The following is a 26,684-nucleotide window of genomic DNA, read 5'->3' as shown; positions in this document are numbered from 1 at the left end:
TGGTTTAGGGAACCATTACTATTTGCCAGCTGTTTTTTGAAGTCGGCTGGGTGTATTGTTTCCCATCTTCTCAAGAAAGGAGCACTCACCTCAGCAACGTGGCTGATGTCAGTCCCAGTTCTCAGGACACCATGTGACAGGGCTGATGACAGCAGTGTGACTGACCTGGGGTGCAAATCTCACTTCACTGCTATTGTTCCACCTGTATAGACAAGGAAAGGGAAGAAAGACAAGTAAGTGCAGAGCCACATGAAGGGGTTTAACGTACACAAAAATCTGGTTCTGTGTAGTCTATTGTGAATGACTCAACGTCTTGTGGCATTCTTTCCTGCAGGACAAATGTGTGGTTTCGTTAAATACTCCAGAAAAAAAAATATGTGTTGAAGCTTATCTCCCGCTTCTGGAAACTATACCTCTACAAATCCCACAGGGTTTGCAGCATACAGAAGCTACCCCTTAAATATATGTTATTTCTATTTTGAATGCTTGAGGTCATACAGCATTCTTTATTTTATAGTGCTTTCATTTCTGGTGTGATGAAAAGTAAAGTATAAATTTTAAATTAAAGCAAAATGAGATGGTTTACACTGAGTTGCCAAGAACTTTCCTCCTGTTATTAGATTGGCAATGTTCAGTCTGACAATACTAGGTTCTTCAATGAAGTCCAGAATCCGCTGCTGTTCAGAAGGATTTTGTGTCCTTACCTTGACTTCTGTTACAATGAAATTTGTGATCGATGCCCAGCTGCTGTTTTAACACCATTTCCCCTCACGTATATCAGGCTCTCGCTGCGGCGTTACGCGGTTTCTTACCGAAACAGCTCCTTCATCGGAACGGAGTTACCATCTGCCGAGCAAATCCCTGAAGACCTGGAATTGAGCTGCCTGGGGCTCCAGGAGAGCCGGGAGGGTCCCCGCATCCCTCCCGCCGCCTGGCGCGGAGGTCTTCAGCATCGCTCGGGGGCTCCAGCATCGCCCGGGGAAAGCTCGGCGGGGCCGGCCCGAGGGGGCGGGAGCCCCCGGCCCTGTGCCAATGGCTGCGAGGGGATGGCTCTGCCTGGCCGTCCCGCTCCGTTACAGGATGGAAATTCCCGGCCTCCCCGGGGAGGGAGCTCGGGCTGCGCGCGCTGAAAGGCTCATTTATCCCCGCGCTGCCGCCCAGAGCGGCGGACACGGGTTCCTGCCCCGCAGCCTCCCCCCGGCCCCGGTGCATCCCCGCCTCCCCTCCCACCCCGCGCCCCCCGCACGATGCCCCGCGCCCCGTTCGCCGCCGCCCCGCCGCTGCTGCTGCTGGCGCTGCTGCTGCTGCTGCTGCTGCTGGCGGCCCCGCCGCCCGCCGGCTCCGAGAGCCCCAAGGGGAAGCAGAAGGCGCTTCGCCAGCGGGAGGTGGTGGACGTGGTGAGAGCGGCGGCGCCGGGGGCTGGGAGCGGGGCCGGGAGCGGGGCCGGGATTTCGGCTGACGGAGGTGTTGGGGGCGCCGTGCGGATGGGGGGCGGCGGCCGGAGGATCCGCGCGGACGCTTTTGTTTGCTGCAAAGATGTGGGAAAAGAAGGGAAAAATCAGAGGGTTTCGAAAAATCTCGCCGCCGCTCCGGGCAGGGCAGCGCTGGTCCCGCGCCGCTGGACTTCTCTCTTGAGTTCTGTTAATTACGCCCTGGTTGTGCTGAATCAGGAAAATGCCGAGAAAGGATTAGACGGGCTTTGACAGAAACCACAGGTTTTCGGCGGCCGGGTGCGTGTCTTGGTGTTTTCTCCATCGGGCCAGGGTCGGGGGCTGCGGCTGGAGCCGGCGGAGCCCCCGCTCCCCGCCGTGCCCTGTGCCGGGGGGCATCGCGGCGGGACCCGAGGCAGCGCCGTGGTCTGGACCCTGCCCTCAGCCACTGCAGGGGAAACGTCGAAATCCTACAGCCCTTCCAACAGAAGCAGTAAATGCTGTTTAGTTCCTAAAGGGCTAGTGCATAAATAATAATGAGAGAAGTACAAAGCAAGACGAAAAAAAGTTCTGCTATTCAGCAGACACCCTGAAAACTGTATCTGCATGCTTCCCGAACCCACTTTTCCTTGGAGTTGCGTGAATGCATTACTCACTTTGGCTGTGGAGACTGCATGCGACTGTTTGAAATTCCACTGCAACTAGAAACCTGAATGCATTGGGACTATCCTATCTCAGGGATAGTTGAGAGGAGGGACATTTTCCAGTCCTTGGTATGTAGAAAGCAGATGTGAAGGTATTTCTGTGAACTGCTGGACTGCTGTTCACCTCCTATAGAAAATCAGTGGCATGGCCATTTTTTTCATGATCTTCAGAGAGATTCCCTAAAGTGATGTGCTGGAAACACCACTGATAGCAAAGCTCCTTCCCTTTCACACCACTTCATTGCCTTTTCACTTTCATTGTGGAAGTTGAATTGTATTGAGAATAAGGAGTCTGTACACATGGAGGAGCTTACATTTTTTGTTGGAGCAGTATTTGAGGGTCTCTCTCTTCTCTGGCATTGCTCCATGCTTTTGGGTGTAACAAAATGAGCAGCAAAAAGCAGGTAAATCAATGGCAGCTGACTCAGGCACCGCCCAGTTGTACAGACTGCTTCAGCTAAAACCGTGCCAGGACAGAGTGAAGGTATGCCCAAGAAGGGATCCTGCCTTCAGCAGACATTTTAAAATATGTTTTATGCATTTCCAGCTTACAAAAGCATGAAAAAGACTTTATTTGGTAAGACAGATGACTCTAATTGGAATGGAGCCCAAAGCCTGGATAATTCTTGTGCTCACATCAATTTTTTGGGGTGTGCAATGGCTGAGCTGCTTTCCGTGGAAGGCTGCTGTGCAGCTCTGGGCCGCCGCGGTGGCAGCCCCTCTGTCAGGGCAGCCCAGCCCCTTGTGGTGTCCCTGGGGATGGGAGGGATAACGGGCCTGAGCCTTGACCACTCCCCAGCTCTTGCCCATTTCCACATCCAGGACTTCTGTGGTGAGTAACCACATGCAAAAGAAGGAGCCAGTCACTGTTACAAATAGAGTCCAATGGGAAAGCAGCAGCAAAAGCAGATAACCAGTGCTGCATGAAATAGAAGTGCCGTTCCATCATTCTAATGGCCCCTGAGTCACTGTATGCTTTACCAACCAGTCTCCTCTTCAGCTAACTTTTTTAAAAAATGGCCTTCTTGATTAAAATATTCCACTGTTTCCACTGCTTTTAGCCAGCCAGCGTTCTTTGGTGAAGGTAGTAAGGGAAAGCCAGCAACCGTTAGTCCAGCTCTCGTCTTACTTCTTACTAGACCTCTCCATATAGTCACTGATTTATTTTTGCAGCTCCAGCCAAGCCTGTGATAGCTATACTGGTTTTTGCACCAAGGCCTGTAAAAAGGCACAACCTCAGAATAAGAAAGTTCACCAATATGACAAAGGAGAGAGGGCAGGGGCTGTAGTTTACAGCTCCTGCAGTGCAGACAGGGGCATGGCTGGCAGGAAGGGCAATAGTTGCAGCACTCTTTCTTTTTGAAACAGGTGAGGATTAGGTGGTTTAAAGAAAATGAAGATGAAAAAGTGTGAGAAAGTGGAAGAGTAGAGTACGGGTATCTGTGAAGATTTGGGATAAAGACTAGATCAAGCAGTCAGACACCAGATGGGAAAGAGCATTTGAAGTAGAAGCCACCACTAGATCCTGCAGGTTCCTGGTCAGCATTTCCGTGTCTGCTGACACCAGTGCTCCTCCCGCATCCCAGCACTCAGGCTGCTGGGGGAAGGAGCACAAACCTACTCTCTAAGAAGGGCAAACCCAAATTTCATAAAGTAGGAAGGCAACGTGTTAATGTGCAGTTCGGGAGAGCAACACTCGACCTTTCATAATATTGTGATGTTAGGAAGGATGTTAGTGTGCATTGTCCATCTTCCCATGTGTGCCTTCCCACTGTTATGGGGGAATCCTGACTTCAGGATTATTCCAGGGTGCAGCTTCCCACATCCCACATCTGATGTGTGTGCATTCTGGAGCCTGACTTGTGGGGCTTGACTATTGCGACGTGATTCTGTCCCAGAGGAGCAGCGACAGAGGAAAGAAAACCAGCGTTAACCTCTGCACTCTATGGAATGAAAAATTTTCTCTATTTTAAAAAAAAGGAAAAATAATAATGAAAATTTATTAGCAGAGACAATTATACAAGCAATGGTGGGTTAGGAGAAAGAATTAACATATGACTTTTTTTTTCTGTATTGAAATGTTTTGAATCTTCTGATGTGTTCCAACAGGTTATAATTCTTGGACTAGGTAAATTTTTAATTCTAGGATTTATGTATCTTTTCATAACAAAATGGTATCTTAATATAAAGCAAATTCTGCTGGTGGTGCTTATCTTTGAAAACTTATTTTTCTATTTTCCTCTTCTATGGAATCTTTTTCTTGCTGATGCAGAAGTAGCCCATTAACTTGTGGCACAGCAGGGATTTTGTGTTTTGTTGTTCATTTGCATTTTATTTGGTTTGCCCAGGGAGTCAAGGGATGGAAGCAGCAAGGTCTGTTCTGTGTTTCAGTATAATGGCATGTGCTTGCAAGGCCCCAGTGGCGTTCCTGGACGGGATGGAAACCCAGGAGCCAACGGGATCCCTGGGACACCTGGAATCCCAGGACGGGATGGGCTGAAAGGGGAGAAGGGCGAGTGCATGCGTGAGAGCATCGAGGAGTCCTGGACACCCAACTTCAAACAGTGTTCATGGAGTGCACTTAACTACGGCATCGACCTTGGGAAGATCGCGGTAAGTTCACTTTGCCCGGGATGCTGCACTGCATCAACCACAGCAGCCTGTAGGTCTGCCTCTGTGAGCTGGGCAGCACCAACCATATGGATTTCCTGTTGGAACCTTTTCCTGCATGTAAGGGTGAACTTCTCAAAGGTTTAGCTACTTCAGCTTCCTCTCAGCTGTGTTTCAATATGTGCCCGATTCATTTCTGCAATAGGATTTCAAAAGAATGATGTGGCTGGTGGAGGAGTACATTTAGAAGACCAGATATTTAACTCTAAGGCTGAAAGTCACACTACCAAAAAAGTGCCTCCAGCTTGCCCAGAACAGGGCAAGGTTTTTGCTATTTCCATCCTAAGGAAAGATGTACATCTTTAATCTGTTAATTGTACCTGTCTTTATAACTCCTGCTTCAAAATAGTTGTTCACTGAAACTCAGTTACAGGATGCTATTGCAAAGGATCAGCATTGTTCAGGAGCAGAATTGCTAATGTTACCCAGACTGACCCAAACAGTCTGTCCTCCACTGCAGCCCTGGGTGTAAAACTTTCAAACATAGTGGTTCAAGCCTAGAAGAAATCCCATCTCAATCCCAGCTATGAAGCAAAGCCCAGAGAGGTTGGAGTAATTTAACTGCTACTGCTGTGGCTAGAGGGAGAATCAACTTTTTTAGCAGACTCTTCTCACTGCCTTGTACTTTCAGAACTGTCCCTAGCTTTTTTTTTCCCCTCATGATATCCAGCACTTCGAAGACAGGATAACAACTATTTAAAAACCTGAAAATGTTTCTTTTTCAGTTGTGGAGTCTTTATCAGGGTTTAAGCCTCTCAGAAATTTTGTGATAATTGTTAAGGCCAGGATTTATGTTAGCAGAGATAGAAATTGTACTCTTCTCTCATGCAAGGATTTGGGGGTTGGACTAGGTCATCTTCAGAAGTCCCTTCCAACCCTATGATTCTGTGATTCTCTGACTTGACTGGAGCTTTCAGACAGCTCATACCCTTGACATAAACCCCAGAAGGTAACTAGGCTACCAACTTAACAGCAGGTGTTATCTAAATAAAGTTAAGAATTTCCATAATCTGCTTCGTCATTACCATCTAGGAGGTGCTGTTTCTGATTTTCATCTTTGCACTGTATGGCATTTGCCAGGCTCCAATTTTTTTTCTTATTTATTTTTTCCCCCAGAGGGGACTAAAGAGAAAAGCAAAAACATTTAGAAATAAATAGATTCCTAAATATATTTCCTAAATAAAAGCACATGGAAAATAAATAGATTCAAACCCAGAGGTTGCGACTGAAGCACTTTTGTCTCCTCTTAGGAATGTACATTTACCAAGATGCGCTCGAACAGCGCTCTCCGCGTGCTCTTCAGTGGGTCACTCCGGCTAAAGTGCAAAAACGCCTGTTGTCAGCGCTGGTACTTTACTTTTAATGGTGCAGAGTGTGCTGGGCCACTTCCTATTGAAGCCATAATATACTTAGATCAAGGAAGCCCAGAGCTGAATTCTACTATTAATATACACCGAACTTCTTCAGGTATGTATGCCGAGACCACGTGGGCAGAGATGAAGGAGAAGGCAGCAGCAGGTACCGGAGTGCTGCCTGCCTTAGGAAGTTAAGAGAACCGAAAGAAGAGGCAGAAGAGCAGCCAGTTAACACTCGGTACTTTTACTGTGCTGCCTCAGAATTGACTATCGATAGTAACAGTATTATAATTATTTATTAAGTAGTACTTTCTTGTTGTGGTATTTTTCACGGTACTTCTATCCTGAGATTTAGAAATGGAAGAGATTTCTATCCAGACAGTTCTACTGATTGCTGCCACAACATGAATACAGAGACATTCTGTGCTGTATTAGCCCATGGAGAAACAGCCTTACTGCCAAGTAGACTGTATCATCCTGGCTTACAATACTGATATTTGCAAATTATCTGTGCATAAAATGAGACTTATTCCTCCTGGAATTTCCACTCTTAATTTAAGGTGGGGCACAGAAGCAAAATATCTGTGGATATTATTCAATTGCTAAGCAAAAGGCAAATTAGTGAAGTCATTCAACATAAAAGGATGTAACACTGGGAAAAGTGAATGAAGAAGTCGGTGCTCTTTCTCCACTTTCCTCCCTGTACTGCATGACTGCAGGAAATCTAATGCCTAGAGCTATCATAGGATTTTTTCATCAAGGAATAGGACCTGTCTTCATGAACCCACCACCTAGTGGTGCTAGTGGGGCAAAAAAAAGGGCAACAGGAATGGAACTTTATACAGAAGCAGTAAATTAGGAGTGGCAAAGCTTGCAGAGTGGCAATCACCTTTACAGGGTTTAGCTGTGGAAGCCAGGTACAGCTGCACCCCCATCTCCCCTCCCCATCACTGTTAAAAAGATGGCTGGAAGGGTATGAAGCCATATTCCAGCTCCCATTTTGTAAATTTGGACGTTTAAAGCAGCAGGTGTACCTCTCATTTAGCCATCCCGTGGATTGTGATCTGCTTCAGGTACTGCAGGTACAGGTGTCAAGCAGCAGCATGCCTGTAACAGAATGCATGACTGTAACTGATGTTGCCACATCTCTACATAATAGTTTCTATTTCTAAAAATGCTGTTCAGGTTTAACTAAACAGCACAATCTTGCAATGAACTGCTGTTCTTAAGTACTTGTGTCCACTTTCAGTTGTGAAATACAAAGGAATTGTGCCTGCTGAGGTAACCTGAATTTTGTCTTTAACCAGTGGAAGGTCTGTGCGAAGGGATCAATGCCGGCTTGGTGGACATTGCCATCTGGGTTGGGACTTGCTCTGATTATCCACGGGGAGATGCTTCTACTGGATGGAATTCAGTCTCCCGAATCATCATTGAAGAACTGCCAAAATAACTTCCCCTCCCTTTTTATAATATCTCTTTCTAGTTTGTTTTTTTTTATTTTGTATTATTTTCTTCAGAATTTACTTCAGTAGACTTGGATGCAAGTACTGGACTGAAAGGCACCCAAGCCTTGCATCTGTAGCCTTTGTCTAGCCTTGTTTTGTCCATTGCAGAGGCTTTTTATAATAATCATTTTAGAATATAAATATCAAAACCAAGTTAACTTTTTAAATTCCTTGTTTGATGTAATACCACCACTGTTCTAAGAATTAACCGTAACTTTTTGTATCAAATAAATAAGACCTTTTACAAAAAAAAAAAAAAAATCCAGGCTATTTTATTGAACATTAATCTGCTTGAGGTATTTTACATGGTGTTATGGTACACAATTTTTTTAGAAGACTTTAAAGTTCTAAGAAAGTAAATTCAAGTCTTAGCTTTAGCCTTCAGAAAACACACATGACAACTATTTCTGTAAACCTGGCTGTAGAGTAACATGATCTGCTGTTACAGTCTTGTCTCAACAAACTCCTGGTGACGTAACTGTGACCTAGATGATGTGGTAAGCGTTAAATACCTTGTTCTGAATAACGAAGTAAAAATAGACCATCTAAGCTCTCCTTTCCTCTTTTGCTTCTTGATAGACCAGATTTCAGTATAAACATCTATGACTGGTCTCCATTATTAGGATGCAGACATTAAATAATTTTACAGTTATAAAACTTGATTTCATTGCTCCAGTAAAATAATTTTCCTGGATTTAGCCTTTCAGATACATAAAATCACTTCGGTATTAATTAAAAGCTAGATATACTAAATAGTATGGAAGATACAGAAAAAAGGCAGGTTGAAATGCCTTGGCCTTCAGAAAGTGTAGTGGTAAAGTGAAATGATGTCACAGCTGTTTACAAGTGAGTGACAACACCTATCATGCTGGCAGAGCATTAGCTGCAGTGTTTTAAGTATTTTCTTCCAAATTTTGCAAGTGATATACTCAAATATTTTTAAAAATTGTACACATTCTAAAGAGAAACAATAGTCATGTTTGTATTACAAAATCAATTTTACATTAATGAAATAAAAAAAACCAAAAAAGCATGTACAACATGCAGAAATCTACAGTCTTCCCAAAAATTAAAAGGAAAAAAAAATTAAATCTGAAATAATTATTTTATTTCAGCTATTTAGGATTAAATTCAAGCCTCTTTTCTGAAAAAGCTATAAGATATTCTCCAGGCATCTCTCAAATTGGTAGCTGTTGCCTGGATCTTTTGTTGGGGATGCCAGAGGAGCACACCTGCAGCAAGGGGAGCACTGGGCTTTCCCAACTGCAAGTTTATGTGTGGGATTTGCTGCAAGCCAGCAAGTTACAGAGCTGGTATTCTGCCTCTGAAGGGCTGTACTGTTTTCATTGGATTGGACGATGGGTTTTAAGGTACCTGAACACAAACAAGTTACTATGAGCTGAGCTATGGAGTGAATTTACAGAAAGTCAGTTAACATACAGTAACTGATTGTGCACATGCTTGCAGCCTGTGTTTGCAGGCATGAGTAAGCTGTTCTGGGCCTAGAGCACACTGATCCAGAGTAGTACGTCCATAGGTTTTAGTCTTTTCTTTATGATTTTTTTTCATGTCTTCACAATATTTTTTGGACCCTGGCTGGCAGAGTTAATTCAGCATTTCATTAAATTCATTCTGTGTACCAGAAAACACACAAACCCAAGTAAACACCCTCCAAAGGCAAAAGTTAGTAGCTGTTATGGATCTACATAGTAATTTGCACGGTAAACTTCCAGTAAATTTATGTTTAACTAAATACACATGGAACCTTCAGTAATAAAAACCAAATCCAGCCATAATGACCCCAAATGAGATTATTATTATTTCAGATGAGATTATCAACTGTATCAGTAGAGAGGACAGGAATGTGGAAGAGAAAGTGGAAATTATTAATAAAGTTAGTTAAACGAAAAATGTGGTATGTGGCAATAGTATCAACAGAAACAAGCAAGTGGATTGCTGAATTTAGATTTAAAATACTCAGTAGTTTCTGTAGTTTTCCAGATTTTAACTTAAAAATGAAACCAATTCCCTAATCTGTTAAATTTTTATTAAAAACCCTTCTTTCTGCTTTAAGTTAGTCGGGTAAACAGGAAACTTCTTTAATTGCCTATGCAGGATTATTCCGGTTGTTATGTAACTGATTAATTTCCCCCTACCTGTTGAATAATCTTTGCTAACTTGTTTCATAATTAAGTGATACTTTCTAGATACTTCTTAATATCTTCTTACTAACAACAGAAGGCAGATAATATGATCAGTAATGTATTTTCTTAAAGAACTACAAAAACCCCAAACCAGCAAACCCAGACTTCCAAAAAGTACATATCCTTGACATCAATTACTGGCAAGCAACCAACCATCATTATTATACAAATTTAATGAGATGTACTGTAATTTAACTTATGACTAAATTAGCAATCAATATATTCTTAACAGTCCTTTCCTTAAGCTAAATCAGAAGGCATTAAAAGATCATTCTGTTTTTTTAAAAGAAAGTCCTGTGCACCATGTTTTTTTAGACTAGTTACAGACTTTTTTTCCAGATAATATTACTGAAAGTAAGCATGGTCATATTTGTTATTTACAGTGGTTTGAACACTGCATCACTACGGATTACTAGAAAAAAATCCTCATTTTTAAAATGTAAGCCCACTTTCAAATACACATTTGCTTAGTAATATTTGGTCAGATGTATCAGTAATGGAGACAGACTCTGGTATAGAGAGACAGAGAGAGATGCAGAGAGAAGGGAAGAGAGAGAAAATGAATTAAGTAAGTGGTGAGCAATACACACAACATACATTTTGGTCTGGTGCTAAAACCAAGCCAAAACCCACAACGCAAGTCTGTCCTGGTATGAGACAAGAACTCGGTTGCATCAGATTGGCAATTATTCAAACCCAGGAATGGACAGCTGTCTTAAAAAACAATATTGCTTTCCAAACTGCACCCCACTGAGGCAGAATTTTTGTGTTGGATGAACAACAGAATCTGGAGCATTCCATATCCTAAAATCTGACAAACAACACAGAGGTGGATTCAGAAGACATTGCTCGTTCCTTCATGAGGCTCAGATTTTTAAGTTTTGACAGGCACCAGAGTTGCTTTTGTATGAAGTTTTCCACTTATGCAGGAGTAGAATCTGACCAACTGTTATCTCGAGACTTGTTGAAACAGCTTAGTCGGTTATTCCAGGCAGGCCAGGATGAACTGAGTTGCTGCACAGCTGCCTTCACCCAGTCAGTGTTATTTTTTCACAGTTGCAGACATCTGTTTCAAGCAGACACAGCTGATACAGAGAGGAAAGCAGCAACACAGGAACGTTCAACAGGAGAGATGCTGGCAGGGTTTTACTGTCTCTATATTCTTTCCTCAAAATACTAGATCAATTCAGTATCAAAAAAGACTGGTGAACTAAGTTTTTCCCAGATCATAAATATAAAAAATAAAGCATAGATTCCTTATGAACAGAAGTTTGTACTTTTAATTATTTTCTTTTCTAAAACCAAGTAAAAAGCCAGACACATTTTCGTAAACTACAAAGGTAATACAGCAGGCAGGAGTCACTCTGATCACATTGGGGATAATTCCTTTGTAAAATCCATGAATTCCTTCTTTCCTTTAAAGACAAAGAAAAACATTTGGTTTTAATTAATGTCTTTTAAGAGAAACCAGACATAAAACAAAGCCTGGCATTTTTCTTCTTGAACTCCCACTGAGAGAGGTACTTCAGGTTAGAAATAACAATTTCAGACAGTGTTAAAAGTTTATAAAATATTAACCCATCTTTTTTTTTTCTGAACATATTCTAGAGATCAGCTATCTAGCCTAGGACATGGGTGGTGTTTTGTGGGAGTTCTTTTGTATTATCTAAGTAGAAGGCAATTTACTATCTTTCTTCATGCCACAAGAACTGGTTAAAATAAGTTAAAATTTCTGCAGTCTGTTCCAAAACTCACTTACCTATTTAATCTCACTGAAACCAGCAGGGCTGAAAGGCTCGGTGGTTTTAGGTCATGTAAGAACAAGTGAGCTCAGAGTCAACACAACTAAGGAAAGACAGCATTTATTTTTTTAAAATTTAAGCACCTCCTTCAGAATTTTGATTCTACTGGCAAATAAACGAGAATCTAACTTGTCCCAATTTGAATCAGTGTTCATGTTAGGGCTGTAAGGAAGTTTCAAAGACATTTAATAATATTTTCAGGCTTCACAGAGGCCTAGGACACATGGAATGATGAGTACATTTAAGACAGATCCTGGAAAGTGCTTGGGTGTGGTTTACACTACCCTTCCTAGGGCTGTAGGTTGCATTTGTTTCATCATGAGTACAGTAGTGGCCCCAGAATGGCTGTATTACACTTTGTCAGAACTAATAAGCCTTTCTACAGACTGCAGCACTGCAGGGCACAGTGCTGAGACATCAGAGCTATTTTTGCTCTGAGCTGCCTTCAGTCGAAATGGTCGTATTGCCTCTGAGTCAGTGGTGCTCCTGAACAACACAGCCTCAGTCACTTGTTCAGCTGGCACTGCTTCATACCCCAGGACTTCATTCATATCTGTCCTGCAATATGCTGCAACCCAAAAGCATTGTCCAAAGCAAGATGGATATTGGTTGCACACTGCAGAGGTGGCCAACCTTAGTAACTATAGAAGTCTGTGTGAAAACTCTCACAGGCACTGTGGAGCTGATGGAAGGTTTGTGAGAAGATATGAATAGGTGTGAGGTCACAGTTCTCTAAAGGTCCTACAGGAAGCTGGGACAAACTACAAATGCAGTCAGCCCCCAGGGTAACCCAGGGACATCAGTATAAACAGCTCTGGCTAGCTCACTTCACCTTGCCAGGAATTTGGATTAGCCACAACTCCCATCCGCACAATGCTCCTGTCCTGTGTGATAAGCTAAAGCAGTTCAAGTGAGACTTCATTGTTTAAGAGCCCCAAATCAGCCAAGTCAATGTTATTTTTTAACCTGTAAGTGAAATTTGCTGGGGAAGAGAGAAGGGAGACAGGGTAAACAGAAACGTGCAGGCTGGCATAGACCCCCTCCTATCTCCTCCTTTGTCCTCAGCTTATAGCTATTAGTGACATACTGCACAAGATAACTTTGTACAACGTTTTGTGTGCTCTGAACTGCCCCAGTTTCACAAGTCACCACAGAAGCCAGTAAAGAACGTTCTGATTCTGTAAGACTCACTTTCCATGATATAAGCTTTTAATTCTGCATGCCTACCTCCATGTCCTGCGGATCACATCAAACACACCAGAATATGTGTTATGCTGATCTTGAAGACGAGCTCGCACAACTTGATAGGGGTATGTTGCTGACACAGCAAATATTTTGGATACAGCTGCCATCATTATGTATTCCACAGTGTTCTAGAAGCAAAAAAAATTACTGAGTTTGCCTTAAGCATGTTTTAAACTAGCTTAAATCAAATCTTATTTGATTTTAAAAAGTTGAACTAAACAGTACGCTAGATTTTTCCCCTTATAATACATATATTAAAAAAATGGCAATGTTTACTACATGCAGTGCTACAAGTAATTGATTGTAAAATGTGTTGTGCCCTCTCATTCCTATCAAAGGAAACACTTCTTCCAAAAGTAACTACCTTTGCCCAACTTGCACCTGACCAGTTTCCAGGGTTTAATACCACCATCTGTGGTTCCACAAAATAAGACAAAAAACATTCCTCCCTCTAAAATTCTCAAAACATTTGCCAAAATAAGAAGTTGATTTCCAAAAGTAGTGCTAACCAGTTGCTTGTTCCTGAAAAGTAAAAAGTATTACTTCCTTCTATATACTCTACATTCCAGTTACGTATCAATACTTTGCACATTTGGCTGCCCTATAACCTAGACAAATGGAATAAATTTCTATTTATGCACATGTTTCAACACATTTTTATTCTCAAGCATCATACCAATTTTGTATCTGATACTCTGTTTCTATACTTGTTGTATCTCTCTTTCAAATCCTCATATGCCATGAACTGAAGTGCTCCATGTGAAGTTCCAAATAGACCAGGCACAAATCCCTAAAATAGGAATAAAACAAGGTTAAAGGGTAAGGCACAAAAACTGTACAATTTGACAGAGCACAGCTTAACACACATCACATGTCCTCCCTTAATTTACAGACCGTGCCTGCATAACTGTTGCTGTGCAGTATGATCAGAGCTGACTCTGGGTTGGTATTCCTAATGGCAGGCATCACACAAACACATAAAATGTTACTTTTCTCCAAATGACATACAGGCTAAAGACACCTACTAAGTCACCAAGATAAAACAAGTGGTCCAGGGCCTCCACCTCACAGAGCACAAGCAGGTAACACGGATAAGGATTGCCAGAAGACAAATCAAGCTGCAGTCCTGCAAATGTGCTGCTCAGTGCCTGCCCCTTTTCCAGAAACTGGCACTAAGGGGTTTAATTCCCAGCTGAGACTGGTAAGGTAAGGAGAGATGCTGGCATTTCAGTGAGAAGGGTCACCAGGAGTAGAGGTACAAAAGAATTACTGTGATCAAGCCCTGGAAATAGATACGTATGTGTTTGCATGTACGTGTCTCTATATAAATATCTATCTATGATATATATACATTTCTATATTAAAAATGTGTGGGTCTATATAGAATCATAGAATCGTTTAGTTGGGAAAAAACCTTTAAGATTATCAAGTCCAAGCACAATCCTAACACTGCCATGTCCACCACTCACCCACGTCCCTGTGGGAGAAGAAAGAGAGTGAGCCACTCCAGCACTGTCTTTCTTACACACACAGACACATAAACACACACAGAGGAAAGCTGAAGGGCACAGATGAAAAGCTAACTTATACAAGGACTTATGGGTGACGTACATTAAAGAATTAAATCTAAGATTCAGATGAGTTTGACTGCATTCCTCACCCTGCTATGAACACATTTCAAGGAAGCCCAGCAGAGGTGCCCAAAGATGTGACAAAGTAGTCTGGGAAATGTTCCCCATTTCTAAGAGGCAGTACTGGATAGTAAGAGTGTAATATGGAAATATACATCAACCTTTTGTTTCAAAAAAAGTTGACATGAAGGGGGAAAACAGGTATTTTCTGAAGTGTCTCCACAAGAAAGAAAAGATAGGAGTTCCCTCAGGAACAGGACTACCTCCATTAAAATAAGCTGCCAGCTGCACGGGTTCTGAAAAGCACTAATTCTCTTTTTTAAGTGTTGGTCACTTACACTGAAAAAACACAAATAAACAGGAGATTAATCATCTTTGCCAGAAATGACTTAAGGGAGCCAAAAATTTCCTGAAAACTGTTACAAAGGGACAATTATAATGGAATTAGTGATGAAAATGTGGGTAAAAGAACTCAAAGAACCAAAGTTTCCAAAAAAAATATACTGATATTGAACAGTTTTATCTGATTTCCTATGATTCATTCAGGCAAGAAAAAGGAATTAAAAAAAAATGTGTCCAGACTCAAAACTGTGTGTTAGACTAAATGGCAAGTCCAGAATGTTGAATAAAGACAATATACTATTAAAAGCCTGAACAAGAAGAAAAACAGAAGAGAACCTGTTAGGAGTTCACTGAAATAGTGTTAACAAGACAAAATGATAAACTTCTAAATTGTAGAAAAAATCCAAAACAACTAAAACTACAACAGGCATAAAAATTGCACAGAGCTTCCATCACTTCAGAGATTAGCTCTCTGCACGCTATAGATTTCTTAAGTTTTTGATATTACAGCCATTCAGGAAGTGATTTTTTAGAATTTCTTTGACAATTGAGGATAAATTTCTTCTCAGAGCAGAAAATAATGGTCATGAACTCATCATCAGTGACCGTGAACTGATAAAACGCATTAAGGGCTTGTGAAAGTCCCTGAAAAACCACTTCCCCAAACATGGTAACAAGTGGAATTAAACCCTGTATCTGTATTTTGTCAACTGTGAGCATAACCATAGTATTTTGTGAAGCTTGAAACCAAAGGGCTGCAACAGAGGGAAATGGACAACTGTGGTTTTCACAAAACCTGATCAGAAATGAAAATAAACTAGTATTATAAAAACAGAAGGAGAAGAGAAAAAAACAAAATTATAAAAAGCACCAAAGAAAAAATTATCTAGGTCAGGAGAACAAGGAACAGAATGAAATTTATGGATAGTGACAGCAGGGAAAATCTTTGTAAATATTTATCTGTGATGAGACAATAAAACTGTTAAAAGACAGTGGAAGTAATTCCTCTCTACTTGGAAAAAATTAGAATGATGTTTTTATATCATAGGAGAATGAGATAATACTTTCCCCACCAACAAAGGAAGAATGTTAAACAATGTTTAAGAGTGCTAAACTCCAAAATCTAAGCCAGCAGATTTGGATAACTTGCTCCCAAGAGTCCTAAAGCATCTATTGATGATAAATGAGTCCCGGCACACTCTAAGTCTTGTGCTGACGAGGAAAGATTCCAAAGACTGAGGAACGTTTAATGTTGGGCCAATATTAAAAAATGCAAGAAGGGAGTGAGATAACTGTCAGCCAATGTGTCTCAGTAATAAGAGCTGACCTGGGCTTCTACTGATCATTCATAACAATGTGTTCTTATGGAAAAATGTTTGAAAGCAAAACTGTTTCTTCATGGTACTGAAATATCTTGGCTGAGGAAGTTTTCGAAACATATTCCTATTCTATTTTCTTATTCTCAGAATAATTTAATACAAAATTCTTTCTTGCCACAAAATGGATAGAATTGGGTATTTACTTTTCATCTATGTGAAGATCAATTTTAAAATAATTTCACTTTGTATTTTTTACTTTAATATTCAAAGGTATATCCTTAAAAGATTTTTGCCATGCGGGCTTGACAAGATCAATGGTTTCTCAAAGAAATCCTGTTTGAATTCTCTTTTGGGGGATTAGAACAACAGACAGAATTAAATATATAATTAGAAATTAAAATGGTAAAGCATATAATCCTGAACAGCAGACAGTGGGAATAAAAAAAGTATTTTAAAGTTGGCTTAAAGAGTTGTAAGTGCTGAAGATCCAGGACAGAAGGAAACTGTCCCATTGGTTAGTATTTCAAAGGTCATCTATCCCAATGAAAAGAAACATAGGCAAATGTATAAAGTGGAAAGCCTATGTTACTTAGTAAAGTAGGGAACAAGGTTCATTTGGTGATGTGGTACTCACATCACTGCCTGAAGTGTTTGAGAGCACTCAAGCCAAAGTAGCCCCTGCTGTAAAGCCATATGAGGAGGGGCTGAGGTCACTTGGTCTGTTCAGCCTGGGGAAGAGGAGACTGAGGGGAGACCTCATTGCAGTTACAGCTTCCTTGGGAGGGGAGAAGGAGGGGCAGGCACTGATCTCTGCTTTGTGGTGACAGTGACAGGACCTGAGGAATGGCCTGAAGTTGTGTCAGGGGAGGTTTAGGTTGGACATTAAAAAGAGGTTCTTCCCCCAGAGGGTGGTTGGGCACTGGAACAGGCTCTCCAGGGAAGCTGTCAAAGCACTAAGCCTGAAAGAGTTCAAGGAGTGTCTGGACGATACTCTCAGGCACATGGTGTGACTCTTGGGGATGGTCCTGTGCAGGGCCAGGAGTTGGACTTCATGATACTTGCAGGTCCCTTCCAACCTGGCGTATTCTGTGATTCAGAATGCAGCAAATTCCTTTTGTAATCCGCTTAGTGTTGTCTGCATTTGGGTTCTCAGTGTGCAAAAGACCTGCTCTAGCAACTTGTGTAGAAAGACACTGAAGTATGTCATTATCTTGGATCTTGATTCCTTCATGGTGAAAAATGATACCATCTTTTATATGAAAGTTACTTATGCTTATGTCTCTTTGTAGAACCTGTGACTAAATTTGAAGTCAAGATGGTCAAATCTCAATGAATTTTGCTGAGTACAATTAAAAGATGTAAAAAGTCACTTAGCCTACAAGCCTCATATTTGCAAGAAGAAGAAAAATAGTGTAAGCAAAGCATAGCAAAATAAAGAGAATTAAGTGCCTTAGACGTTAAAGGACTGGAAAAAGTACTTAATCTCAGAGCATAGAATCTTGCCTACCAAAGGTGAAATGACAACACAGAAGTGTCCAAATATATTGCACTTGGTAACAAGCACACATTACTGATAAGATTTTTTTGTTAATGCATACTGCATTAACATTCTCAGTCTTGATGATTCTGGATTTTACTTTAATATCCTTAAATTTTCTGCACTTTCTTTATATTTTACTGTTGTCTATTAAGCATTGCTCTATTTCCAGTTGCTGCTTCTACATCACTGCTAAAAGAGAATGACACTTAAAATACACATACAGAAGTACGGAGGCCAGGAAGAATTGTTAGTTGCATTCTTGATTGATGCTTTAGCAGTCAGTAGCTCTAGACTATACATCTAGCAGTTTCCCAAGAGCTCAGAGATACTTTATGTTTTCCTAAAAGTGCCAATTCCTTCCATCTTACAATTATTTTACAATGTTTGGTCTCTCCTGCCTTATGCTTGAAAAGAACAAGACAGCACTCATAACATGAAGATGGTTGCGTGACATTCAACTTCATGCCAAAGTAATTTTTAGAGCTCAGATGTCCAACAAATCCACAGATGTGTTCAAATTACATAACCCCAAACCGATTTTTAATTCAGCCTGATGGGCAGCACAGCAGCTCTGTCCCCAGTCACCTGGGGGATGGAGACCATAGGACAAAGCCTAATGGATAAAGGGTGTGGAAGATCACAGACTGGATCACTACTGGGATAATCAGTGAAGGAAAGACTTCTGCCTTTTCAAAACCAGGCCAAGTGCAAGAAAAACAGTTTACTGAGGAATGCAGATTCAGAAGACTATAGTTCAATGAATGACCAATACCCAGAAGAGCTATTACAGACAGCTTTGATCCCTGCTAAAAAGATTGATGTATCCTGACATTACTAGCCTTGTGCCTCAAACAACGGAAAGGATTTGCTCAGACCTGTGACAGCACCTGTCCAATAGAGAGCAAGATATGGAATTGCTCGTACAGAAATTCCATTCTTTAGAAGACTAATCTCCATCAGAAAGAAACCCCTTCCAGGTTTTATTTCCAACTTTCGTTGGTACTATCTAAGAACCCTTTATTTGCTATAATTTGCTGAAATTAGGATTATGAGAAAAAAGATGATGTGTGGGTACTACAGAAACTTCAGCTGTCCAATTTCAAATAGAGTAAGAAAGAGAAAAATAAAAACGTCCCCAAACACTGAAAATGGAGGAAGGCTAAAGTATGCACAAGCCAAAGAGCCACCTGAAGAAGTGCCTTTTCCCCCAGTATAGACAAGGTTCAGAGAGTCCTGACATCAAATGAAAGTTGCTCAGTGTGCACACTTATGTAGGTCAGTCAGGACCTATCTAGGTCACCTTCTTCACAGATTTAAGCAAGTAATTTGCTCTTTCAAAGGAAGTAGCTGGGTTAGTTCCTCATTTGCAGATTAACACTACAAAGAAGTGTCTAATGCCAAAGGCAACACATGTTACAAGCACGAATAATCTGAAAAGAAGGGTGGAAGGACATCTTAAAGCCTAACAGATTCAAGAAATTAGAACTTATCTACATGGAACAGAGCAGACATCCAGGCAGGCAAATCAGAAATCCTGACAATTTCAATTTAGGAATAAGTAGGGTGCCTTGTTCCTGGTGTCAGAATTTGGCATTTGTTGCCATGAAGCATATTAGTCTTTCAGCAGAGGAAAGATTATACTTTTTTCACTGAAAATAAAAGAACCTAGTGTTGTTTAATCAGGACAATTCCCAAGAGATAGTAGTCTTGTTCTGCATCCCTAGGAGTGTTAAAGGCCAGGCTTGATGGGCTCTGAGAAACCTGATCTAGTGAAAGGTGTCCCTGCCCATCACAGGGGGGTTGAAACTAGACCACCTTTAAGGTCCCTTCCAACCCAAGCCATTCTATGATTCTATGATTCTATAGCATTACTTGCAGGAGAAGAGCCAGATTGAACTAAAATAGGTTTCTTCACAACTTCCAGGCACTGATGAATGAATCTTGATGTCATGACCTGAAGGAAGGAGGAGGCAAAAAGTCCAAATCCAGTTGCCATCTGTTTCCCTACATTAAAGGGAACAAAAACCCCAGACATATGCAGACCATATTTAGAAGTCTGCAAATTTTATGCATCTAGAGATGACAGATTACAGATGTCAATAACTAGAGGGCAAATAAGCAGTTGTGAAACCATCCATTGTGGAAGAAAAAATTATCAAGTACTTTAGTCATATGTTATCTTCCACAAGATGTCAGAAAGACAGAGATAAGGGATGAAATGGAAGAAAGTACTAGCAGCAAGATAGATTACACTATTGCTGCCCTGCTTATCCACATTCTAATTATAGGAAAACTCAAAAAAAATTCAAAGCAGTTTACTCTCTATCACCCAATAGAAGATGGCTTAGTCATAAAGCTTACACTGTATTATTCAGGATTTCCTCTGTCCTCTATCTCAACAGTGTAATAGCTTTTCTTCTGATTAAGCTTTTTTGCTGCAGTTTTCCAGCGGGGATAACTCACAGAATAAAAGTAAGTGAGCTATGACAAAAAATTACTTCTCCCTCCCCTTTTTTTTTTGTGTCTCACCATGCTACTGAGTGGTGCCAGTCAATTTTGGAATTCTTCTTAAATTTTGTTACCTTATACAAGCCACGAATGCCCTCTGTCTTGTATATCTTTATAAGAGCATCAACCATTCCTCCGTATTGCCGCTTTGATGGATCAACGCCAGCGTTGTATTGCAGCACCAGTCGTGTCTTCGTTACCCATATTGGGTTTGTAATACAGAGAGTCATGGCTCCTGAGAACAGATGTAAGTCAGACTGATTGTTATGCCAGCTCCAAAGCTTGTCCCAGTTTGTTCAGTCCAATGTAACACAGGCTTCTACGATGACAAAACTACTTATCCTACAAGAGCACTCATATTACTTAAAACAAAGTTTATACTCTCCATTGTTCCCCCTCTCTGTCTTCAAAGCTCATAATAAAGTCCAACCTACTCCTGCTCGGGGTACTTCTGCAGAGCACACGGTGCATATTTCTAGTACACCCCGTTTTTTGCCTCACCTTTCCACAGTTAGTAGCATAATCATAGTAGATAGGAAATGTAAGCAATTCCTTAATGTAATCCTGATTATCAAAATTACTCTTCAGGTATACATTGCTCAAAATTTAATGGACATCTCAGTCATGAGAAATTTGCTTAATCATACTGACAGGTTAATACAAAAGCAACCCGTTATAGCATTATTGGTTGTAAAAGAACCCATTACTATTTTTCACATTAAACAATATGCCTTACATTTCAACATTAAATGAATGCTTCAACATCCTAACAGAGCCTTCTCAATTGACTAGATTAAATACAACACAGAAGCATGTGCAAGAACATATGTTAGAAAAAACATAGTAAAAGTCTTGCTGATAGAAGCAATTTTATTTCAGATCTTCAGTTTCCAAGAAGACTTGGACCTCAGAAAAAGATTTTAAAAGACCAATGACCAATTCACTTATTCTATTAACTTAATTGGGACCAGTGTTATTTAATATTTTAATTAATGACATCGACAAAGTGCACCCTCAGCAAATTTGCCAATGAGACCAAGCTGAGTGGTGCAGATGACACATCTGAAGGACGGGATGCAATTCAGAGGGACCTGGCGAAACTTGAAAAGTGGGCCCATGGGAATCTCATGAGGTTTAACAAGACCAAGTGCAAGGTGCTGCACCTGGGTCAGGGCAACCCCCACTACCAATACAGGCTGGGGCACGAACAGATCAAGAGCAGCCCTGACGAGAAGGACTTGGGGGTGTTGGTGGATGAGGGGCTGGACATGAGCCAACAATGTGCACTTGCAGCTCAGAAAGCCAAACATATCCTGGGCTGCACCAAAAGCAGTGTGGGCAGCAGGTTGAGGGAGGGGATTCTGCCCCTCTACTCAGCTCTGGTGAGACCACGCCTGGAGTGCTGTGTCCAGGTCTGGGGTCCTCAGCACAGACGGGACATTGACCTGTTGGAGCAAGTCCAGAGGAGGGCCATCAAGATGATTAGAGGGATGGAGTACCTCTCCTATGAGGAAAGGCTGAGAGAATTGGGATTGTTCAGACTGGTGAAAAGAAGGCTTCAGTGTGACCTAATTGTGGCCTTCCAGTACATGAAGGGAGCCTACACAAAAACTGGAGAGGGACTGGTAATGTTAAGGGCAGGTAATGTTAAGGCAGGGGTGGATGGCTTCAAACTGAGAGTTTAGATTAGATATTAGGTAGAAATTAGTCACTGTGAGTGTGGTGAGGCACTGGAACAGGTTGCTTATAGAAGTTAGGATGCTCTATCCATGATAGTGTTCAAGGTCAGGCTGGATGGGGCTTTGAGCAACCTGGTCTAGTGAAAGGTGTCCCTGTCAATGGCAGGTGGTTGGAACTAGATTATTTTCAAGTTACCTTCCAACTCAAACCATTCTATGAGTCTGTGATTCAAAAGGCCTTGTCTTTTTCAGGTCCAAGTGTTAAACATTTAACAAGTTAACAAGCTGATAGCAGTAGATCTATATAGTTACATTTTGGAACCCAGTATGACACTAAATATGGAAAATGCTTATGCACAATGAAAATGAGGACAAAAGATATTTTGACAACTCCTAATTCTGTGCAAAACTGAAGTGATCCAGTGATCCATCTTTTAATGTTAGACCTCACTATTTCATTTCAGACAATAAATGATTGCATTTGGGCTTGAACACTTACACTTGCCACCTGTAAGCTGCACTGACACAGAAAGGCAGATAGCAACATATGGAAAGGCTAGAGGTGAACATTAACCTTCTCTGAATTTAAACTCACCAGCCTCTGCAGCTGACACTAGGTGTTCCGTTGCACTGAGACTTTCCATCTTTCCTTCCTTCTTGTAAGCTTTGATGGCATTGTAACTGGAAAATGTAAAATATAATTTGGTAAAGGTGAAAACAGATCTACATCATAAAAAAAACAACCTCAAAAGAACAAAATGCTTCTCTCAAGATCATGGTGGCACACAGCCTTTGAAAAAAAGATACCTAAACTACTTTTGTTTAGTTGATCTCTGAGCACTTAGATCTTTAAAGTGAACTATGGTAATACATATTTAAATTGTATTATTAAACTGTCAGTATCAATGGGACTGCATCTTGAAACAGCTATCAGATCTCAAGAATTAACTTCTAAAAGAACCAATTAGATAGCCTCCTTTTTATTGAGAGCAACGCTGACAAGTAGCTATCTTCTAGCTCATAAATACACTGAGCTTTCTTCTCTTGTTCTAGTTTGTAGCCTTGTGGATTAAGAAATTGTCAACAGGAGCTGAACTGCCAACAGGAATCTATAGCAAAGCTTAAGGACTAAAGTACAAAAATAACAGAGTCTAGACAAATGACAAGTGATGTTTGCATAGCCATACCAGCTAACTATTCCCTAGTGTGCTTCAATTAATAAGGTTCAGCAGTAAATGAGGTCACAGTTACAGAGCTAATAAAGTAGAATATTAAAAAATGAGCTTTATAAGCAAATCCCATCAACTGACAAAAACAATGAAAGAACTGTCACTAAAATGATTAAAAAACAGTTAAACATTTAGTTTTAGTAGAAAATCTCATCATGTTCTCTAAGTCTTAACACATCATTTTAAGTTTTTGTTTTTCATGAGGTTTTAAACACAGTGCAGTGGCACTTTTAGAGAATTCTTCATGAATAATATCACCATTCCTTAAGTATTTTTACAGCATCGAGGTGATGCACTGTACCTGACAAAGGAACAAAGTCTCTTAAATCTGAAAACAGCAAACCATAAAAAAGGGTAACAGACCTGGACCAACTAAGAGAATCACAAGTTTGTAAGTCACTTAACACATTTTTACACCCCCCCAAAGAAGAAGCAGTGTATATCTGAACATTACATTGTGCAGGATATGACACATTTTACAGTTCTACTTACAAGAAAAAGTAAAGTCCCCAGGAAGCCCCTGCTCCCACCATGTTTGGAGTTACCCCCTGATATAAGCCTCGTAGTCCTTCATGCTTCCAGACAGTGGTCATGCAGTGGAGAATCCCATTGTATTTTGGCCTCAGCTCCAATCCATCACTTACTATGAAAAAAAGAAATTAAATTGGAAAATATTTCAGCAAACATTTTCAGCAAAATATTTCAGCTGTGTCAAAGCCACCAGAGAAGTCCACAGCCTCCAAAGCAAGCTGCAAATGAATATGACCTAACTGATCAACTGCATTTTAAAAGTTTTATTTCACAAGCAAGCAAGAGTTGGGGTTTACAGCTTCTTAAGTCTAGAGTTAAAGAACTTTAAAAAAAAATGAGGGAAAAATAAAATAAAAAAAAAAAAGAACTCTTTATCTATGTAAGAAGAAATTTCCCATCAATCTGCTCTGCTGTGTATTTACGGTGAGCAGCAGCTTCGACTTTAAGTTTCTTGTGTCTTCTTTTTAGCACCCCTCCAATTTTGTATTGTATTTCACATGATACAGGTGGAGTCCTTGACAACACATTTCTAAAAGGAGTCCCAAATAAAAATGCTTAAATTCAATCTTCCTCTTTAAAATGTTCTAAAAGGCAATGAGTCATGTCTTCCTGATGATTCCCAAGTCAGTTTTTATTAGAATACTCAGAGTTTACTTCCATCAAGAATTCCTGTGCTCTTCTATTCTCATTGAATGCATTTGCAGGGAAACAGTAGATGCATACACTTCTCCCACCTAATAACCTAACAACTGCTTGTCCAAATATTCAGAAAATATCACTACCAAAACCAGAAAAAACACACAAGTTTTTGTTTGACAGATTTCATGTAGAACACCGATGTCCACACAACTTACAGTGGTAACTACTATTGCTCCTACCATAACAGCAGGGGGGTAAGCTCCTTACTGGTGATATATGTGGTACGGTGCATGGTGAGATGACAAGAGGTAACAGACACAAGCTGTAATATAAGGAATTCTGACCAAAATTTTTTATCCAGCAGAGTGGCCAAATACTTGAACAAGTTGCCTGAAGAACATCTTTGGAGCCACTGAAAAACCCATTAATCTCAAAGTTTTACAGTCAATGTAGTTTTTGAGTCCCCATCAAGATTAAATCAGGTAAACAGTTTTCTGTTCAATGACACATTTGTTATTCATTTTCCTTGAATTTTGTTTACAGTCCGTATGTAGTGACAGACTTCATAAAATACTTTTTGAGCATATTGTGACAAGGCCTCAACACCTAGACAATCACGCAAAACTAGAAAAAAATTAAAAATCTCTTTTCTCCCCCCTGAATAAGCGCTGCTAAACCTTTCTCAAAGACATTTCTGAATTTTTTTTACCAGGTTTATAAACAAATTAAACAATGTGGAAAATCAGAGACATGAATGCAAGTCTGTCAGTCAACGATGCTACCAAGAATCTTCTCAACATTCATTTCTAATATCAGCTCTTATTCCCTGGTTGAAGATAAAACATAGGAGTTGTTATTTTCAACCCAAAAAAGCATGTGAAAGTAAGTGACCTCCAAAAGCCACCTAATCCAAACCCAACGCTCAAAACAGATCTAATTAGATCTGGTTACTTAGGGACACGACCAGTTGACTCCTAAATGTTTCCAAGGCTGAAGAGATTACAGTTTCTCTGGGTAACCTTTTCCAGTATCTGACCACTCTCACAGTAAAATAAATAAGTGTAATTTTCCACATTCATGCTTGCGCCCGTTCCTTCTTACCCTATTAACTATTCAGCTCCGAGAAGAATCTGGTTTTACCTTCTCTGAGTCCTCCAATCAGATTGTCATAGACTGCAACTATATCTCTCCTCAGCCTTTCCTGTTTGAGGCCAAACTGATCCTGTTCTCCTATGTCATGTGCTCCAGCCCCTTTATCAGTCTGGTAGTCTCCACTGGAATCACACCAGTAGGTCACTGTCTTCCTTCCTTGTACTGGTGAGCCCCAAACTGGACACAGTACTTCAAATGCAGTCTTACAAGTGGAAAATAGAGAGAAAAAAGCACCTCTGCTAGTTGCGCTTTTCGTAACACAGCCCAGGATGTGCCCACCGAGGATATGTAAGGAACTGTTTAAATCCAACTTTGTAAAAAGTCTGTTTGGAAATGTAATGCTGTAAATTTTGTAAAACCCCTCTGTGACAGTTCCCTGTTTGTTTCTGATATTCTAAAACACCTATGTGTCTAAGATAACAATCCAGAGATACAGTAAAATGTTTCAACCTCTCTAAAAGAGAATATGGTAAATGGGGGACGTGTTTGTCACATTAACAGAAAAATTAAGAGAAGCTGCCACGTTCCCCTGTGGAAAAAAAACCAAACTAGTTAAGAGTTTTCTGCAAAACAATGCCACTACTGTTAACAACCCAGGTTATTACACAACTACTGCTACACTTTGAGTGTTGAAAATCCTTGACATAGAGGTGAACTTCGAACGTGGGCTTAGGACAAATCCGCCTGTTACAAGCAGGCAGCGCTCCCGTGCCCTCTGGCACCGGTGATCACGAAAGGGAGGGAAGAGGCCGCCCAGCTCTCTGATCTGCCCGTGCTCGAGGCACACGGCACATTTTACAGCCCCTAGAACGACAGGAAGAGTGAGCTTTGGGATAGCGAGGAAGAGAACCGGAGACCGTTCCTTTCGGCTCCCGCCCAGTTCATCCCAAGCCGTGGGGCTGCCCTGCACAGGGGCTTTGGCAGCACAGCGTGGCGCGTCCCGGGCCGGGCACGGCGAGCCGGGGCACGTCCGTGCGCCTGTAGCAGGGGACGGCGGGGGGGCGGCCAGTCCGGCCTCACCTGCGAAGCGGATCTTGACGAGGTCGAGCGGGTGCAGCGCCAGGGTGGACAGGACGCCGCCGCTCATTCCCGCCGCCAGGTTCTCCAGCCGCACGTGCCGCAGCAGGGACGGCGCGCGCGGCTCCGGCGCGGGCGGCTCGCGCGCGGCGCACGCGGGACCCGGGGCGCCCATCGCCGGC

At 41.3% G+C, this 26,684-nt stretch overlaps 2 protein-coding genes across 2 annotated transcripts; one reads left to right on the top strand and one right to left on the bottom strand.

Annotated features, from left to right (window-relative positions):
* Positions 1-536: 536 nt before the first annotated feature.
* CTHRC1 (collagen triple helix repeat containing 1) lies at positions 537-7,789 on the top strand. Its single transcript, XM_032711808.1, is given in 11 exon segments — positions 537-548; positions 621-772; positions 774-942; positions 945-1,004; positions 1,006-1,063; positions 1,066-1,118; positions 1,120-1,231; positions 1,273-1,397; positions 4,526-4,747; positions 6,055-6,271; positions 7,467-7,789. Coding segments are annotated over 11 exon segments (1,323 nt in total). The 3' UTR covers positions 7,610-7,789.
* Positions 7,790-7,917: 128 nt separating this feature from the next.
* SLC25A32 (solute carrier family 25 member 32) lies at positions 7,918-26,677 on the bottom strand. Its single transcript, XM_032676481.1, has 7 exons — positions 26,506-26,677; positions 23,656-23,806; positions 22,530-22,615; positions 20,330-20,490; positions 13,592-13,705; positions 12,898-13,043; positions 7,918-11,283 (listed from the first exon to the last, which is right to left on the bottom strand). The coding sequence occupies exons 1-7, from the start codon at positions 26,675-26,677 to the stop codon at positions 11,148-11,150; spliced, it is 966 nt and encodes a 321-aa protein (XP_032532372.1). The 3' UTR covers positions 7,918-11,147.
* Between the last annotated feature and the right edge of the window lie 7 nt (positions 26,678-26,684).

This window comes from Chiroxiphia lanceolata, chromosome 1, assembly GCF_009829145.1.
Source record: "Chiroxiphia lanceolata isolate bChiLan1 chromosome 1, bChiLan1.pri, whole genome shotgun sequence".
NCBI lineage: Eukaryota > Metazoa > Chordata > Aves > Passeriformes > Pipridae > Chiroxiphia > Chiroxiphia lanceolata.
This window is presented reverse-complemented; position numbering and strand designations above follow the sequence as displayed.

Excerpts from the sequence above, each read along its gene's own strand:
- SLC25A32 (XM_032676481.1), bottom strand. The coding sequence starts at position 26,677 with ATGGGCGCCCCGGGTCCCGCGTGCGCCGCGCGCGAGCCGCCCGCGCCG. Across the intron at positions 23,807-26,505 it reads CGTCAAGATCCGCTTCGCAG|TAAGTGATGGATTGGAGCTG; the intron begins GTGAGGCCGGAC and ends TTTTTTTCATAG. Across the intron at positions 20,491-22,529 it reads AGTGTCAGCTGCAGAGGCTG|GAGCCATGACTCTCTGTATT; the intron begins GTGAGTTTAAAT and ends ATCTGTTCTCAG.